The sequence below is a fragment of the Chinchilla lanigera genome, unplaced genomic scaffold (genome assembly GCF_000276665.1).
Source record: "Chinchilla lanigera isolate Chin_1 unplaced genomic scaffold, ChiLan1.0 scaffold00076, whole genome shotgun sequence".
In the NCBI taxonomy this organism is placed as follows: Eukaryota; Metazoa; Chordata; class Mammalia; order Rodentia; family Chinchillidae; genus Chinchilla; species Chinchilla lanigera.
Genome location: NW_004955477.1, coordinates 2,060,940 through 2,076,261, shown reverse-complemented (window position 1 = coordinate 2,076,261; position 15,322 = coordinate 2,060,940). Strand labels below are relative to the sequence as shown.

At 51.0% G+C, this 15,322-nt stretch overlaps 1 protein-coding gene across 5 annotated transcripts in view; it reads left to right on the top strand.

Moving 5' to 3' along the window:
• Window positions 1-11,011, top strand: part of Chst15 (carbohydrate (N-acetylgalactosamine 4-sulfate 6-O) sulfotransferase 15) — an 82,315-nt gene extending 71,304 nt beyond the window's left edge. For all 5 annotated transcript variants that reach the window (XM_013503072.1, XM_005401967.2, XM_013503073.1 and 2 more), the window contains 2 exons: window positions 6,671-6,818; window positions 8,472-11,011. In XM_013503072.1, coding sequence (XP_013358526.1) covers window positions 6,671-6,818; window positions 8,472-8,662 — 339 coding nt within the window. In that variant the 3' untranslated portion in view covers window positions 8,663-11,011. The remainder of the gene's footprint in view (window positions 1-6,670; window positions 6,819-8,471) is intronic.
• Window positions 11,012-15,322: the final 4,311 nt, after the last annotated feature.

The window sequence follows — 15,322 nt, the reverse complement described above, 5'->3', positions numbered from 1 at the left end:
TCACCCATTGCTAGGTTCATGGCTGAAATCCCCATAACAAAAGAGAGATCAACAAGAGAAAATCTAACACATTTATTTAAAAGAAGTTTTACTTGACACAGCAGACTTAATAAAGAAATAAAGACCTGAAGCAACAGCTGGGTGTTTTGATGCTTAGTTTTAATGAGCGTGGACCGGCATACAGAGGGTGATTAGACCAAGGCAGTGTGAGCTAGGGGAAGCAAAAGGGGAACTCAGCAAGGCCTGTTTGCTCAGAACCTCCTGTGCTCCCTGTGTCTTCAGGGATGAGAACAGCCTTTCCCTCAGGTATGGGGAGGGTGCTCCTACCTCCATCAGGCAAGGCCAGGGTTCCTGGCCAGCATCAGGGGAGCAGGTTTAGGAGGGGAGTGTGGCCTTCCTGCCCCTGTGGGTGTCACAGTTGCCAAGGTGCTGTGTTGAGGAGCGCGCACCCTGGACTTCTCTGTAGTTACAGCAGTTCTGCCTGGTGCAGAGAGCAGCTCACTTGAGTTAGCGTGGGGATGGCGGTGGCTCCCAGGGGCTGCGGTACAAGAACTGGTGGCTGAGTCAGCGTAGTGGCAGAAGGTAGCTGCACAGAGGAGGCTTCTGGAAATTATGGGGAGAAAGAAGGAAAGGACTTCTGATTGGATGAAGGGGGAAACCAAATCTAGCATGCCCAGTGCAGCGTTTGGCCTATAACAGCCCTATTGCTGGCTGTTATTGTTTAAGCCTGTAACTGAAAGTCACCCAGGCAGGGACACAGGAGGGAAGAGTGTGTCCAGGAGAGAAACAATAGGTGTGTTGTGAGATGGGGACTAGCCTCATCACAATGGAGACTTGTTTCCATCAGCGTCCACTGGGCGTCCACTTGGTGCTCAGCACCCTCATCAGTGCTGGAAGAAATCACAGTCCCAACTGAGGGCTCCGGCCCCAGTGCTTCTCTCCTCCTCCTGGGCCCCTGTCACCCAAGCTTGGAAACCACTGCTGAGGGCCCACCATGGGGCCTGGTATAGCCTCCTGCCCACCTCTTACTTCTAAGCTTAACTGATTGTGTACTCACTGGGCTCAAGCCCTGGGTCAGGAAGGGGATGTGCTGGGCAAGCCACACAAAAGGACAGTTCCCCAGGACTCCTGTTTCCCCTGTGAGGGTGGCCACAGAGCCACTCAGAGTCAGAGTGTCACTCCAGCATCCACAGAGGTTCGTAGCTCTGAGGTCACATTGTTGGCTGAAGCTCTTATTTTTGTCAACTGGCATTTGTAAGTGGGAGGCAAAAAACGCTAGGAAAGTCCTGAGCACTACTAAATTGCGTGCCTTGAAATCCTTCTGGCTTAATTTTTTAGGAAAATCCAGGAGGAAGCAAAGCAGAGCTGTGCCCTCCTAGGGGCTTCATTCGGGGAAGGCAGAGCATGGTAAAAGGCCTCTAGGCGGTCTGAGGTGGCACTGCAGCCCCGGCTGGCCAGGTGATCCTGTTTGCCTGGCTGTCCTCTTCCCAGGTGTCTCCTTGATGGAGTCCACTGAGAGTACTGAATGAGCAAGAGTGGCTGGGAATTGATGGATTCAGCCAATGTAGAGTGCACACCAGCCTGGCACTTTGATGTAGGCCCTCCCATGCCTGGGTCTTCCTGAGTACAGTTGGGTAAACTGACTGGCTCAGACAGACTGCCTTCTGGAGTCACCTACCCACTCAGTGGACTGGACCTTGTGACCCAGCATCCTCCGGGACTTCAGTGTGTTCCCAGCAGTGCAGTCTTTAGTAGGTACCTCTGCATACCCTCTGTGTGGCATGGCCTGGGAATTGAGAAAGCAGGCACAGGGTGGGCTGTGTCTGGGGAGAGGGGTTATGTGTACCTAGAGCAAGGCATGTGCCCCCACCTTTTGCTCCTCCCCCACCTGGCCTTCTGAACCTTCTGTGTGTGATCCTGTGGGATTCAACACCAGCTGGTGGGTTGGTGGGAAGACAGGGAAATGGAAGGCAGGATTGGGTGAGCATCACGGTTAGCAGATGAGCACATTGAGAGGTGCACTATCTGCCTAGTGTGGCTTCCAGGAGGGTCTGGAACTGTCTCTTCTAGGCCCTGTTGCCACCAAGTCCTGAAATATGCTTTGGCAGAGAGGGACAGGTTCAGACAGGCAACAGGGGCCTCCTAAGAGGAAGCTGCCCAAGCTGGTGGTTGGCAGGGCTAGGAAGGGAGCAGAGTTCCGGATCCTGGCACAGTATGCTGATAGCTGTGACTTGTGCTGCTGTTTGTGAAAGAGTGAATCCCTGATATAAGTATGGGTCTGTATGACGCCTGGCGCTTTAGACCACAGGGAGGGGAGTAGGCAACACCTTGTGCACCTTCTCTTGTGGCAGGCAGTGCCTGGAGCTGAGGAGGCTAGAGGTGCATCTATGTGTCTCTAAATAGGTTTCCTGGAAGCAGGATTTCTGCAGCCATTTCCTCCTATCAAAAAGAGGGATGTGCCCCTTCTCTCCTGCTTCCAGTCCACGCTCCAGCTATGAATGTGGGAACACTACTGAGACTGGGTCATAAGTTCTTGAGTGCCACCTGATTTACTCCATTTCCAGGCATGCCTGAAAGAAACATCTTGATTTTCTTTAAAAGGGGATTTTTAAAAACTCCACTGGTGCAAGAGTGGAAGGAAACTGACTCTTGTTTAGCAATGCTGAGCAACACCCTCATTGCCTTCAGCTCTCATAGACCCCTACTCAGTGATAGTGAGTTTTTTAAGAGACCAAGTGCCCAAACTGCAATCCAAAACCCAGTTACTTATTTCAGAGTGCCAACACTGCAGTTAAACCTGAATACTGACTGGCCAAGTGAATGCTTGGAGGAATTGTGGCTAATGAGTCGTGTCTTGTGACATCATTGCCGGCTGCCACTATTCTTTTCCAAGTATGCACATGGCCCTCAGTGCGCTGTTGCCTGATGCTTGGCTGCTGGGGCAATGCAGGGGCGACTTGGGTCTTGTGCTGACAGAGTCGGCTCTGTGTACCTGCTGTGGCACGTGTGCCATAAGTTTGCCACCACTACCCTAACTCATCCTTCTTTTACAGATGGAGACACTGAGGCTCACAGAGATGCTCCTGCTGGAGCTCAAGGCCCAGGTGCAGAGGCCTTAGAAACTCACTGCGTTACCGCCTTCCCTCTTACATCGTAAAAGCAAAGTGTAGAGCCAGCAGGAAGCATGTGCTTTTAAATTTAATTTCTATTTTGCTGATGATGACAGGACAGTAGTTGAGCAGGCTCCTCCGGTCCAGAGGAGATGTCCAGTGCAGGAGAATGGACAGAACAGAGCTGGTTAGATATGGCCAGAAGAAGTCATTTGCCGTTAATATTCCCTTCTCAGGAGGAGCCTGGCACAGCCTTCCCTCTTGCCGTGCCTAGCAGGTCTTGTAAGACCTGGTCCTTCAGAATGAACTCATCAGAAATGCAAACTCTCTGTCCCTCCCCTGAATCAGGAACCTAGCAACTGGGGCCACCCATCTGTCTCACAGGCCTGCAGTGGGTGTGCTGTGCCCTCTGGTTTGGGAACCACCTTGGTTCTGGAGCCTTTTCATCATTTCTTCTCTGCCCTATGCTGTGCCTTTTCTGCTTGATGAAGGACTTCCATCTCTCGGGTCATCCTTTAATCTCATCTTCTGTTTTCTTTAGCCACCTGATTCATTTTCTCCAAGCTTGTGCCACAGCTAGTGATTATAGATGTTTGTTTCGTTACTGTTTAGCTGAGTCTCGACCACTAGATCACAGGATTTGTGATGCTAGGGCCGAGTCTATAAGGAGTAGTATATCTCCATTGCTTAGCTTGGTACGAAGAACTGGGGTGAGTTAGGGTAGTGGTGGCAAATACTCACAGTATTTGCTGAATGCATAAATGAAGTAGAGGGAGTTTGGGAGACTGGTGGGGAGTTCAAATTGAAATCCCTAGTAGGGGACAGAGAGACTCAGTGTGGGGCCAGTCTGGGGTGAAGCTGGGCCTGCTCCAGGATCAGCTCAGCATTGGCTCCCTGGCGGTGCTCCTTGTGCTCCCATGTGGTGGTGTCTGGACTCCCCTGCACTGCTCCCTGGGCTGCTCTGAGAGGCTCTTGGGGCTCCTGCTAAGTTCTCCCTTGGCTCCTCAGTTTCTCCCTCGGTGCTGTCTTCCTCAGGACTCGCCTGGGGTGGCAGAAGCACCATGTGCTTGAGCCTCTGGCGTTGACTACTGCCCCCAAGCCAGCCTGTCCACTGTGAGTCCCTGTTCTATCAGCAAGTCAGCTGACACCCATAACTTCAAAGGCTTCTGTTAGCGCTGCATTTTCTTTTTTGCCGGGGGTGGGGGGGGGTGGGGTGAGACAAGGTCTTTCTGTGTGGCATCCAGGAAGCGGATCTCTTCCCTGCCTATAAGGAAAGCCCTGCTGCAGGTCTTTGTAGCGGAGAAGGGGTGGGGATGTGTGGAAGATGGGCATAAACAAGGTTTCTGAGAATGTTTTGTCATCATACCAGGTACAGGGATAAGCTATACCTGCTCTAAACACCTGCATCCTGCCACAAACATCTGGCTTCTTTCCTCCCAGAAGGCTCTCAAGTCACAAAGGCAGGCTCTCTGAATGAGATAAACCTGTTCATACTGGTCTTCTCTGAAGCTGGGGCGGGGGCAGGGGCACTGGCTGGCTTGTGAGCTGGCTGGGGAAAGAGAACTGCAAAGCCGTGCGAGGCCGGTGATTTAACAACGTGATGTTCTCTTACCCATTCTTCTGTGTTGAAGGCAACACATATATTTGTTTCTGAAACTGGCATGTACTAATTTTCTCTGTAGCTTCAGCCCAGCTTGAGGTCTTTTTTTATGAGCTGGTGTGTAAGGTAGGGAAAAAGTGTGGGTTGGAGGCAGCTACTGAATTTTGGAGATAACTTATCTATTCCGTCTAATTGTTTTTCCTCCTCTCCATCTTCCTACATCATTAGAAAAATGATGAAATGGAAGAAACAGTGAGAGAGGAAGCTAGTTAGTGTCTGCACATATTTTGCCAAATGTTTCATCATCATATTGTTAATACCTTGCTGAACAATCCCACCAAAAACCAGACTGAGCACCGGCAGAGGGCCGGTGCAGGATGGCTTGTTAACAGAGCCAAGGTCCTTTCTCTGAGGGAGCTCAGTGTCAAACTGGGCGGGAAGGAGGGACTACAGAGCTTTGCCTCAAGAAATGGGAGCCCCACGAGGCATGGTGGCACTCGCCTATAATCCCAGCACTCAGGAGGCTGAGGCAGGAGGATCGTTGCGAGTTTGAGACCAGCCTGGGCTACAAAGTGAGCTCAAGGGCAGCCTGAACTGCATAGCAAGACCTTGTCTCAAAAAGACAAAACAAAAACAAAAACACAAAGAAATGGGAGCCCCAAGGAGGAGGACGGGACCGGCAGGCACTCTACCTGGAAGGGATGAGCTAGAAGTTCAACCGCACCAAGGGCTTTCTGCATGAGGAGCCATGAAGTCTGAGCAGGCGCTGGCCACAGCCCACTCTGCCTTGCAAAGCACCTGGTGGCAGGACGAGGGATGGGAGTGTCGGGACAGGAGGTGGGATGTCTAGTTGGGAGCCGTGTCAGTGTCCAGGCAGCTGCTGATGGTCTTGGACAAAGAGGAGAGTGAGCAGGGAGATGGGGAGTGAGATTGCTCTCACTGCCCTCACTTTTGACACCAGCTGGATGTTCTGGAGGGGACCCCCAGCTGGTGTGTAAGGTAGGGAAAAAGTGTGGGTTGGAGGCAGCACCCTCAAAGTTCAGTAATGTTCTAGAAGGGCTCACAGCACACACTGAAGGCTGCTGTCCCCATGGTTGTGATCCATTCCAGGGGAAGGATACAGATTGAAATTAACCAAGGGAAGAAGCATGTGGGGCAGAGTTGGGGGGTTGGGTTGGGATGACGATGGGTTCTGGGTGCAGAGCTGCTGCTCCTTTCTTTCCTGGAGTTCTGGGTGGTGCAGGCACCTCCCAGCTGTGATGAACATGTGACCACACTCATGGAACGTTTCCAGCCCAAGTCTTAGTGCTCAGAGTTCTTTTCAGGGCTCAGTCACATATTGGTTCGTGGCTTAGCGTTAGTCTTCAGTTCCTCCAGAGGTCAGAACCAACACCCACCATGTGGCCAGGTCCCCTGGTCCTGAGTGACGGTATTAGCTTGTCCGTGGCCAAAGCCTTAGGCTAACTACAACACTGCTGTAGGAAGGCACATTCCAGGGAGCTAGAGGTCACCTCCCAGGAGCCAAGGACAAAGGTCAGACCTCTCTTCAGAAGTTAATTCTTCATGGTGCCTTTTGCAGTTTGATACAAGAAAAGAACAGAATTAGGAGGACCCAGGCAATGAATATATAGAAAGGAGAAAGGATTTGCACCTATTTGATTAATTCCATGCTAATTATATTCAGATATATATATATATATATATATATATATATATATATATATATATATACCTTCCTGTTACTGCACCTGGTAAGAAGCGAATGCAACCCTAAGTCAGGGTATTCTTTGCTCTCATAGCACAAAGCTCCTCATGAAGTTACATGAACATGTTGTGTTAAAGTGCAACTTCTGAAGGTGACTGTTAATTAGGATGTCTCTCCTGTGTTGGTTTACAGTGAAATGCCATAGTACTTTTGGAAAAGTGCCTCCTGAAATAATGTCCTCCTCCTCTCTCCTAGGTGAGGCTCCAGGTTGGGCTGTATGCTGTGTACCTTCTGGACTGGCTCACTGTTTTTAACAAGGAACAGTTTCTCATTCTGCGCCTGGAAGACCATGCATCTAATGTCAAGTACACTATGCACAGGGTCTTCCAGTTCCTGAACCTGGGTATGTGTTATGCTTCAGACCGAGGGAGCACAGTGTGAGCCCAGGGACACTGGCTCTGTAGGAGGGTGTTTGGTCCACTATAGACGTGGCGAGCTGGGCAGAGAGGGCTGCCAGTTCAGTACTGTTTATCAAGTAGTAGCTGCATGTGGGTCATGGTATACAAATGGTGCAGTGAAGGATTCTCCAGGGCAAAGGAGTCACTCTCCTCTCCAGAAGCTTGCAGGCTAGTAGAGGAAGGGGGCGGGTGCAGTTTAGTATACTGAGTAACTAGTTGCCTGCTATCTGTACTGAGAACCCCAGTAGTCTTAGGATTATAGAGTCTTCATGGAAGAAAAGGGAGCTTTGAAGGAGTGACCATGACAGTGGGTGACTGGAACAGTGCTGTAGGAGGCACGAGATACGGAGGAAGGAACAGGCCATGGCATCATCGCTGGTGCTGCTGGGGGAATCTCTAGAGTCAGGGCTGCATGGCTGGGATTTGGCTGCTGGGCATGGCTCTGGGAGGAGCAACCTACCCTTAGACCAAGGATGCTGGCCAGGAGTTCTGAGCGACACTGTGCCAACTGGCCATGATGCTAGTTATGGCAGCGGCTAACAGAGGCATATGCAAAGGTGGGGAGTGTTACCTGTGGTCACCAAGCACATCTGGAAAGGCTGAGGCAGGGTCCGAACAAATCATGTTTCTTCCCAGAACACTTCCTGTGACCCTCTCTAATGATCTAGCCTGGGAATTTATTGAATATTTCCTAAACTATTCCTGCCTACCACTAGGACTCAGGACCCTTAAGTCATTTTATTTTCTTTCCCCTTTTCTTGGAGTGCTGTGAATGTGTTGAAATGTGGTCAGTTTTTTCTTTGATATGGTCACCTGTGGTCTCTGTCACATCAATGATCATGTCTTATGTCTATAAGAAGGGCAGTAAGGCCAGTTTTCTATCTTGTGTAACCCTAGGATGCTAGAATATGCTAAGGACTTTGGCGAGATCCTGATAGCCAGGGCTTAAGAGGCCTGAGCAGTGACTGAGGTAGGTGGGTTAAGCCTGTGAACAGCTTGTGGTTAAGGGGCGAAGGAGTGGAGTGGCAGCCCCTGCTGGCTTATCCCAGGGCCTGTCATTCCTGATGCACATCCATAGGTGGGTTTCTGGACACACATAACCCATCCCTACTACGGCCTCTTCACAGCAGTACACATAGGGCCCAGGCACAGCGCCTTTTGCATTCAGAGGCTGAAGTGGAAATGACTGGGGCAGAATTCCAGCAGGCTGGTTAGAAGGAAAAACTAAGCCCCTGGACTGTGCCCGGCAGGTCACACAGTTATCCAAGACAGGCAGAGAGCCGTGGAGAGCAGCCCATTAAGGGCAACTGGGTATAAATCCCGGAGGCGTGCCTTAGGTGAGTGTGGTGTATCTTAAAATACCAGCCAGGTTCCCTTGAAGGTGGGTGTTAGACACCAGGCTGCAAGATTTCTTTGCAATTTCGTAGTGGTAGTTCCACTTTCTCCCTCATCTCCAAATGGATCTCGCCAAAGAATTTGAATCCCCAAACATACTCTTCTTAAAGGAACGTCCTGTCTCAGCATGAAGCATAACTGGGATGTTTTGCAAAATTCTGCCATACTTTCAGCTTTGTAAGATTCTTTCCCTTCCCTTCCAGGGCCCCTAAGTGAGAAACAAGAGGCCTTGATGACCAAGAGCCCTGCATCCAATGCGAGGCGTCCTGAGGATCGGAACCTGGGGCCCATGTGGCCGGTCACGAAGAAGATTCTGCAGGACTTCTATGGGCCTTTCAATGCCAGGCTGGCACAGGTTCTTGCTGATGAAGCATTTGCATGGAAGACACCGTGAGGGCTGAGTGCTTTAGGCCCTGGGCCCGCCGACTCTGTCATTGCCATGACTCTCGCAATCTCTGTGCGTAGGGAACCGCTTTACTCACAGCGTGGAGAAAACCCTGGAGATTCCAGTCGTCTCTTTCTCCCCAGGCACCTGTTAATTATCTCCATTGCAGAACTTCCTTTCTGATGTACTCTAGCTCAGAGACCCCTCGCAGAGTTCTTCTACCTGAGGCCATTGGAAGCTACACTTTGGCAGGAATTCAGCTCTGCTCGAAGAGTGCTTGGAGCTGTGGAGAGGAGGCCACAGGAGGTCACAGCCGAGCTCTGCCTGCCCACCTTCTGGAGTCCCAGTCTGGGGCTTGACAATTCTGGGATCTGATCAAGCAGCTAGAGGTCATGGCCCGGGGTTGCCGGAACTTAAACTTCACATTCACTTTCCAGTTCTTTGTTCGATCACAGCCTCATCTGTGCAGAGAACCCAGCCTCTGTGGAGAACGCAGGCTCTTTCATTTTCATTTTTCACTCCCAAGTCAGCCCCTCGGTAACACTAAAAATAAACCCTGTTTGGTCACTTCCCTGCTTCCAAAAGGAAAACATCAGTTCGGCAGCACATTGCTCTGTCTGACCTCCCTCTCTGTCCTCATAGATTTTATTTATGTTTAACATAGAAAACGGATACATTTAAAACAAACAGCTTCCTGCGTTTGACTAGCCCTAACTATCTTTTCTGCTTCTCTAGATGTTTTCTCAAGAAATTCAGTTTATATTTGGAGGGGAAATTTTTGCTGTCAGTGCTAGAATAGAGCACCCTCAAGGAATTGAACACTTCACAGACGGTCTTGGTAACTGAAACCCTCATCATGCATACAGGATCACGCGCAAACTGAGGGTGTTTGATTTTTTATTCTGGCCGGCCACACGTTCCATCCCTTCACCTTCCCAGTGGGGGGAGTTTATTATCCACGTTCTCCACCAAGTGTGGTCGGAATTCCTCACTCAAGGAACTGTGAGATTTTGGTGTCCTAAATCAGAAACACAATGCACAAGCTAAACTTGGACTGAATGTGGAATGCTAGGTTGTAGCGTGCAATTGCTAAGAGCCATGATCATAGTGGAACTTTCCAGACCTCTTGGCAATGTAATTTATGGTGGAGGTGCTGAAGGCCTTGTCATTTCTTGGAAGTCATGAGGAAGACTGGAGAGAATGCTTGAGCCCTTCTGGCGGACAGCCCCGGGACTGGAGGATAATGAAGCATTGCACTGAGTGTTGTTGAGGGAAGGAAGCTTCCTGTAAACTGATGTTCCCAGACCTGGTCCTACAAAGTCAGAAAGTGTGAACACTGAATACCTAGCTGTAACTTGCGCGTGTGAGTCAGGCTGGGCTCCGGTGGTGTGAGGACCTGCAGTTGCTCCGCTGTCCAGTCCTACTGCTGTCGTCTTTCTGTCGTCAGAGGCAGGAGCTCAGCCCATTGGTAGGTGCACACAGAACTCTCAGCACTGGAGTGCCTGGGCCTGGCTCTGCTCCTGAAGGCGCTGTGTTTCTTGAACACCCACGTACAAGGACAGTCCCCGCCTTTCACTCGTAGCTGGCATTCAGAGTGGCAGCCAGTGGGAAAATCTGGCCTGAGCACAAGGATGCTTTAGGGAGATATCACTTCAGTGTGTGTGTGTGTGTGTGTGTGTGTGTGGTGTGTATTTATTTGGAACAGAGCGTGTGCGTGTGGGTGTGGGTGTGTTTTCTGAGTGGACTCCCCTCAGTTCTGTTGCTGATGAGGCTCCTCTGCTCTGAACAGGTTGCCTTTATAGATTAATGTCTCTGCCAATTAACTTGTCATTTCCAGTATATATTTTACTACTCCACACCGACCATGATTACGAGGGATTTTCCTTATGCACTCCTATGCATGTGAATAACATGTAGTGTAATCTGCTTCTTACAGAAGTACTACTGAAGGTATTATTTCCAATATTATTTGGTTCATTACCGATCTCTTTTATATACACAAGCCCACCCTTTCTGTGCCCCCCCCAGTGCCATCAGATGTGGTTTTCTCTCCAGGGGCCTCTCCAGAGGCCACATCTGTTGCCTTTGTTTTCTCTGTGTTGAGGCCCTGCACTCGTTGATAGCACAGGTACCATTTCAGGCGGTGGCTTTCTAGCCAGTCACCCCAAACCAAAGCGAGATGGAGCGTTTCTCACAACCTGGTATTGGAGTTACTTTGTGTTCCCAAAAGCTGTGTACGGATTGTATGAAACTGTACTCCCTTAGTCCTGTAAGGTATGTTATGTGAATCACTGTTATGCTGTACTTTTAGTAATATTTAACATAATTAAAGATGGACCCAAGCAACTGGTGCCTGAAGAGTGTGTGCCCCCTCCATCCCGAGCAGCCTGTCAATTTCATCCACATGTCAGATGTGCAGGGACCTGGTGGGGGCCGGTCAGCACCTCACCCACATGAGCCAAACACTCCCTGTATATGAGGGGACTTAGTGCAGAGGGCAGCCAGTGAGAGATGGGTGTGATCCTGCCCATAACAGCAGAAGGAAACTCAAGCACGGAGACAAGCGTTGAGATGTTTTGGGGACTTCCTGCAAGGGTCCAGTGGAAGGTGTGAGTTGGAGTGGTGGTCTGGTCCAGCCACCGTGGGCGTCCATTGTTTTTAGATGTTGGAGTTTGCAGGTTAGGTGACCTTACTCCTGCAGCTTGTATGACTTCCATGGGCTGAGAACTGAGATCCTTGGTGTCTCTAGGTGCACGTCATTGTTACTAGACTTCCAATAGCCTGCTGTGGCTCAATGTGGGTAGGGTACCAACTACCATGGACTAGGTAGCTTAGACAACAGACCTTGGTTGTGTCAGTTCTGAGGTTGGAAATCTAAGACCAGGGTGCCAGCAGGTTGTTTTCTCCATGGCTGGCTGATGACCACCCTCCTACTTCCTCTTCCTGTGGTCCTTCCTCTGTACATGCCCTCTACTTCTCAGAAAGACACCAATCAGATTAGACAAGAGACCACCTCAGTGACTTCATATAACTTGATCACTTCTCTAAAAATATTGTCTCCAAATATAGTCACATTCTGAGGTACCGGAGGCTGGAAGGGGGATGCAGTTCAGAGGTTGTCTCACATTGGGCTTAGAAAACCTGGGCCATCCTGGGCATAACATGGACCCCGGCTAGTCCCCCATTTCTAGGAAGCTGTCCCTGGGAGAGCTCATCTTCCTAGTGCTGCCCTCAACATGATGTGTTGGGGTGGGGGGTGCTGGTGTTCAGGCTGGAGAAAGACGAGGTGCCATCCCTTCAGCACAGACCAGGAACAGCTTTGCTCAGCAGTGGTATGCCTGCTGGGGGGCGAGGAAGATGGGAATTGGGAACAGGACAGGCAGGGTAGTGCTCTGAAGACTTCTTTTCCCTGGACCTCTCCCCAACACCTGTCTGCCATGTGGCCACCCACTCCCCTCAAGAACCAGCTCAGGAAAGCTTCTGACGAGGCTCATGTACCTCCTCCAAATGCTCCTATCTGGGACTGGAGGCAAAAACCACAGGCCTCGTCAAGGGGAAGAGAAGTGCCGTGCAGGTTGGTGACCCCTCATCCTGCGGCCCCACTTGGCCTCCAGGTAAGGTGGATCTCGTGGAGACTAGCAGGAAATCATTGCTTTGTCGATTTGGATTTTCCTAGAACTTCAGGGCCCTGGGGGCACCAGAGCAAATAGGATGTTGATCGAGGGTGGTGGGGGCTGTGACAGGAGGATAGCGAGGACCTGGATCTGGATGAGCTCCTCATGACTGCTGTAACAATTCCAGACGAAGTGGCTTGAAACATCACATACTTCTTACCTTAAAGCTCTGGAGTTCAGAAGTGCAAAATCTATCTCACCGGGCCAGAGTGAGGTGAGCAGGCCTGTGCTCCTTTCCCAGAGCTCAGGATCATCTGTCCTGGCTGTTCCCAGCTTCGGGAGGCCACCACATGCCTTTGCTGGTGGCTCCTTCCTTCGTTTTTGAAGGGTAGCATCTTCAGTGTCTTCCTGTCTCCCTCTGTTCCTTGGCCACATCAGCTCCTCTGATTCTAACCCTCCTGCCTCTTGGAGGACACTCTTCATTGCACTGGGCCCACAAATCCCTTTTGTCATGGAAGGGAACGCATATCCAGGTTCTTGGGGTTACACTGTGGTCATCTTTGGAGGTCACTATTCAGCTGACCATGGGAAGGTGGACTAGTGAACTGGTTGGCAAATGGGCTGGTGTGAGTACCAGTAGCCCACTCGTGTGCTCTCTGCTATGGGGCCCTGGCAGGGCTGAGTGGGCAGCAACTGCCCAGGAAGGGCTGAGCTATGGATGGCTGTCCTGCGATGAATGTCATCAGGAGCGGCTGAGCTAGTGATCCTTCACATGTGTGGAGCCCAAGCAGGAAGTGCCCAACAAATGCCCTGAGGGCATGGAGGGTGCCCCAGGCGAACAGGTGTTCCAGCCCCAAGAACACAGGTATAAGAGGCGAGCTAATTAAGTAAAGGGGTGTCACATAACAAATGTATAAATAAACGCATTGGGGTGGTTGAGCAGTTCCTTTCCTCCCACCCAGACAGAGGGCTCCACCTGACCTCAGCTTTCTGTCTCTTATCTTTATTTTTCCATCCTCTTGCCATCCTTCCCCAGGAACTTTGACAGCTGTGCTGGACCCGGCAGTCCTTTTGTCCTGAGATTGGAATTAGTGGGACAGGAGGTTAAATCACTGGCCTTTCTGCATGTGTTGCTCGCTAGGAAGATCACCAGTGAGTTAAGAGCCTGGATCCACCAGTGAGTTAAGACCCTGGTTTTAGCCAAGACAGGCTCTGCTCTCTGGTAGCAGTGATTTTTGCATGCTCATGGTTTTGCTTCTTTCTATGAAATCTCATCGTCAGCTCCCCAGCAGGCCTAACTGCAGCCACAAGGCCATTTGGAGTTTCTCAAGTCCAGCTGTTGTTGAGTTTGTTATAGAGAGAAGCTTGTGAAAGACACAAAACTGGAATATTTTCTAGTCTCCAAGAGAGGTGCAGGGCCCGTGACCTCTGTGGCTTTGTGACCTCCATGCCCCAGCCTCAGTACTTAGCAAGGCTGATATCTAACCTCACTGTCATTGTCTTCCTGATGGCCCCAGGCTGGCCATGCCTCCATGACCTCTGCCCCATTCCAGCAGTCTGGACCCAAGTCCTGACCCTGCCACCCTGGTCCACACCCCTACTCCTTCCCACTCCCTTCTTTGCAAAGTAGGTGTCAGCAGGAGGTTGGTGGGTCCCTGGGGCTGTAGGTTGCTGTCCTTGAGGAGCCCGAATGCTAACATGAGGGCAGAGACAGTGGATTCTCTTGGGCCACCACTGCAGGCCAGGGATGTGGGCTGGGCAGAGCAACTGTCCATCTCAATGATGACCTGCAAGTGGCAGGACCCAGAGACCCCAGGTCAGGCCTGCTGGTGGGTTCTTCGCCACTGGGCCTGTGGCAAAGGAGGAGGGTGTGTGTGTGTATATATATATCAGGGGGTCTACTTTGCTGAGCAGTAGGTGCTGGCTGTACTGTGGGTGCCTGGCTTGGTGTCTGGGGCATACAGAAGAATGTGAACAGAGCCTTCTGACCCACATTGGAAAGCCCTTCACTGGTGCAGCAACCTGGGGGAAGCTGTGCTGCCATGGGGCTCTGAGAGGCTTTCTAGGTGCACCCCCAGCTCTTTTCTCCCTGAAAGGCCCCCTGAGGGTCAGGCCTCAGTCAGATCTAGATGTGGACAGACCTCAAGGTAACATGGAGATGACAGCAGGGAACCTGAGCTCCCTGGGAAGCCCCTTCCTGGCAAAGCAGAGAAAGCGTGGATCCAGAGATTCAAGTGCGAAACTGCCAGCTGCTTCTCCCAGGCCTGCCCACTTCCCTGTCTTCAGCTTTTCTCTACCCAAAAGGACAGTCTGATTTTTGCCCACTGAACCCTGCACCCTTCTACCCACAAAGGATAAGATGGGGTTAGGATGAGCTCTGGGTCTCAGATGAGCTGGATTCAAGGCCTGGTGTCCTGGTAGAGGGTTGGGACAACCGTCCCATAGTCTTGGGGGCACCACTGTCTGTGTTTGCATTCACAAGTCTGTCATGCTCATGAGTGGGTATCAGAGCTGACAAGTATAAACTGAGGATCAGAGAGGCTGTATACCTGTCTGAGGTCACACAGCTCAGGACCTCAGGAAAAGAAAAGCAGGACATGAACTCAGATAGTCTTCTGTTAAACTTTGAAGTCAATGTTTTTAACCATGGCGCATACTGTCCCCCGCCCTAGTGCCTGTCCTCATTGCCTGCCTACATTCTGAGCATCTGGGCTCCCTCTCTTGCCTTTAGCTGAATTTCAAATGCTCTCAGTGAGGGACAGTGGCTTCTGGGGTCCTCTAGTGTGGGGCTTTCTGTGGGACTACCCATGCTGGGCTCTAGGTAGTAAGCAGAGTTTCCAGAGGAAGCGGGAAGTGTGACTGCCGAGACCCCAACAGGCAGCTTTCCTTCCAGCCAAGGGGCTAAGCCTCCCACATGAGCAGACTTCAGGGACTCGCTGTAGCCGAGGAATCCCCTCAGATCTGAGTCACCACAGTTGTGGACTACCCCGCCCTCTGGGCTCAGCCTCAAAGACACCAAGGTACACACAGGTGCTAGAAATTATACAAAGAACCA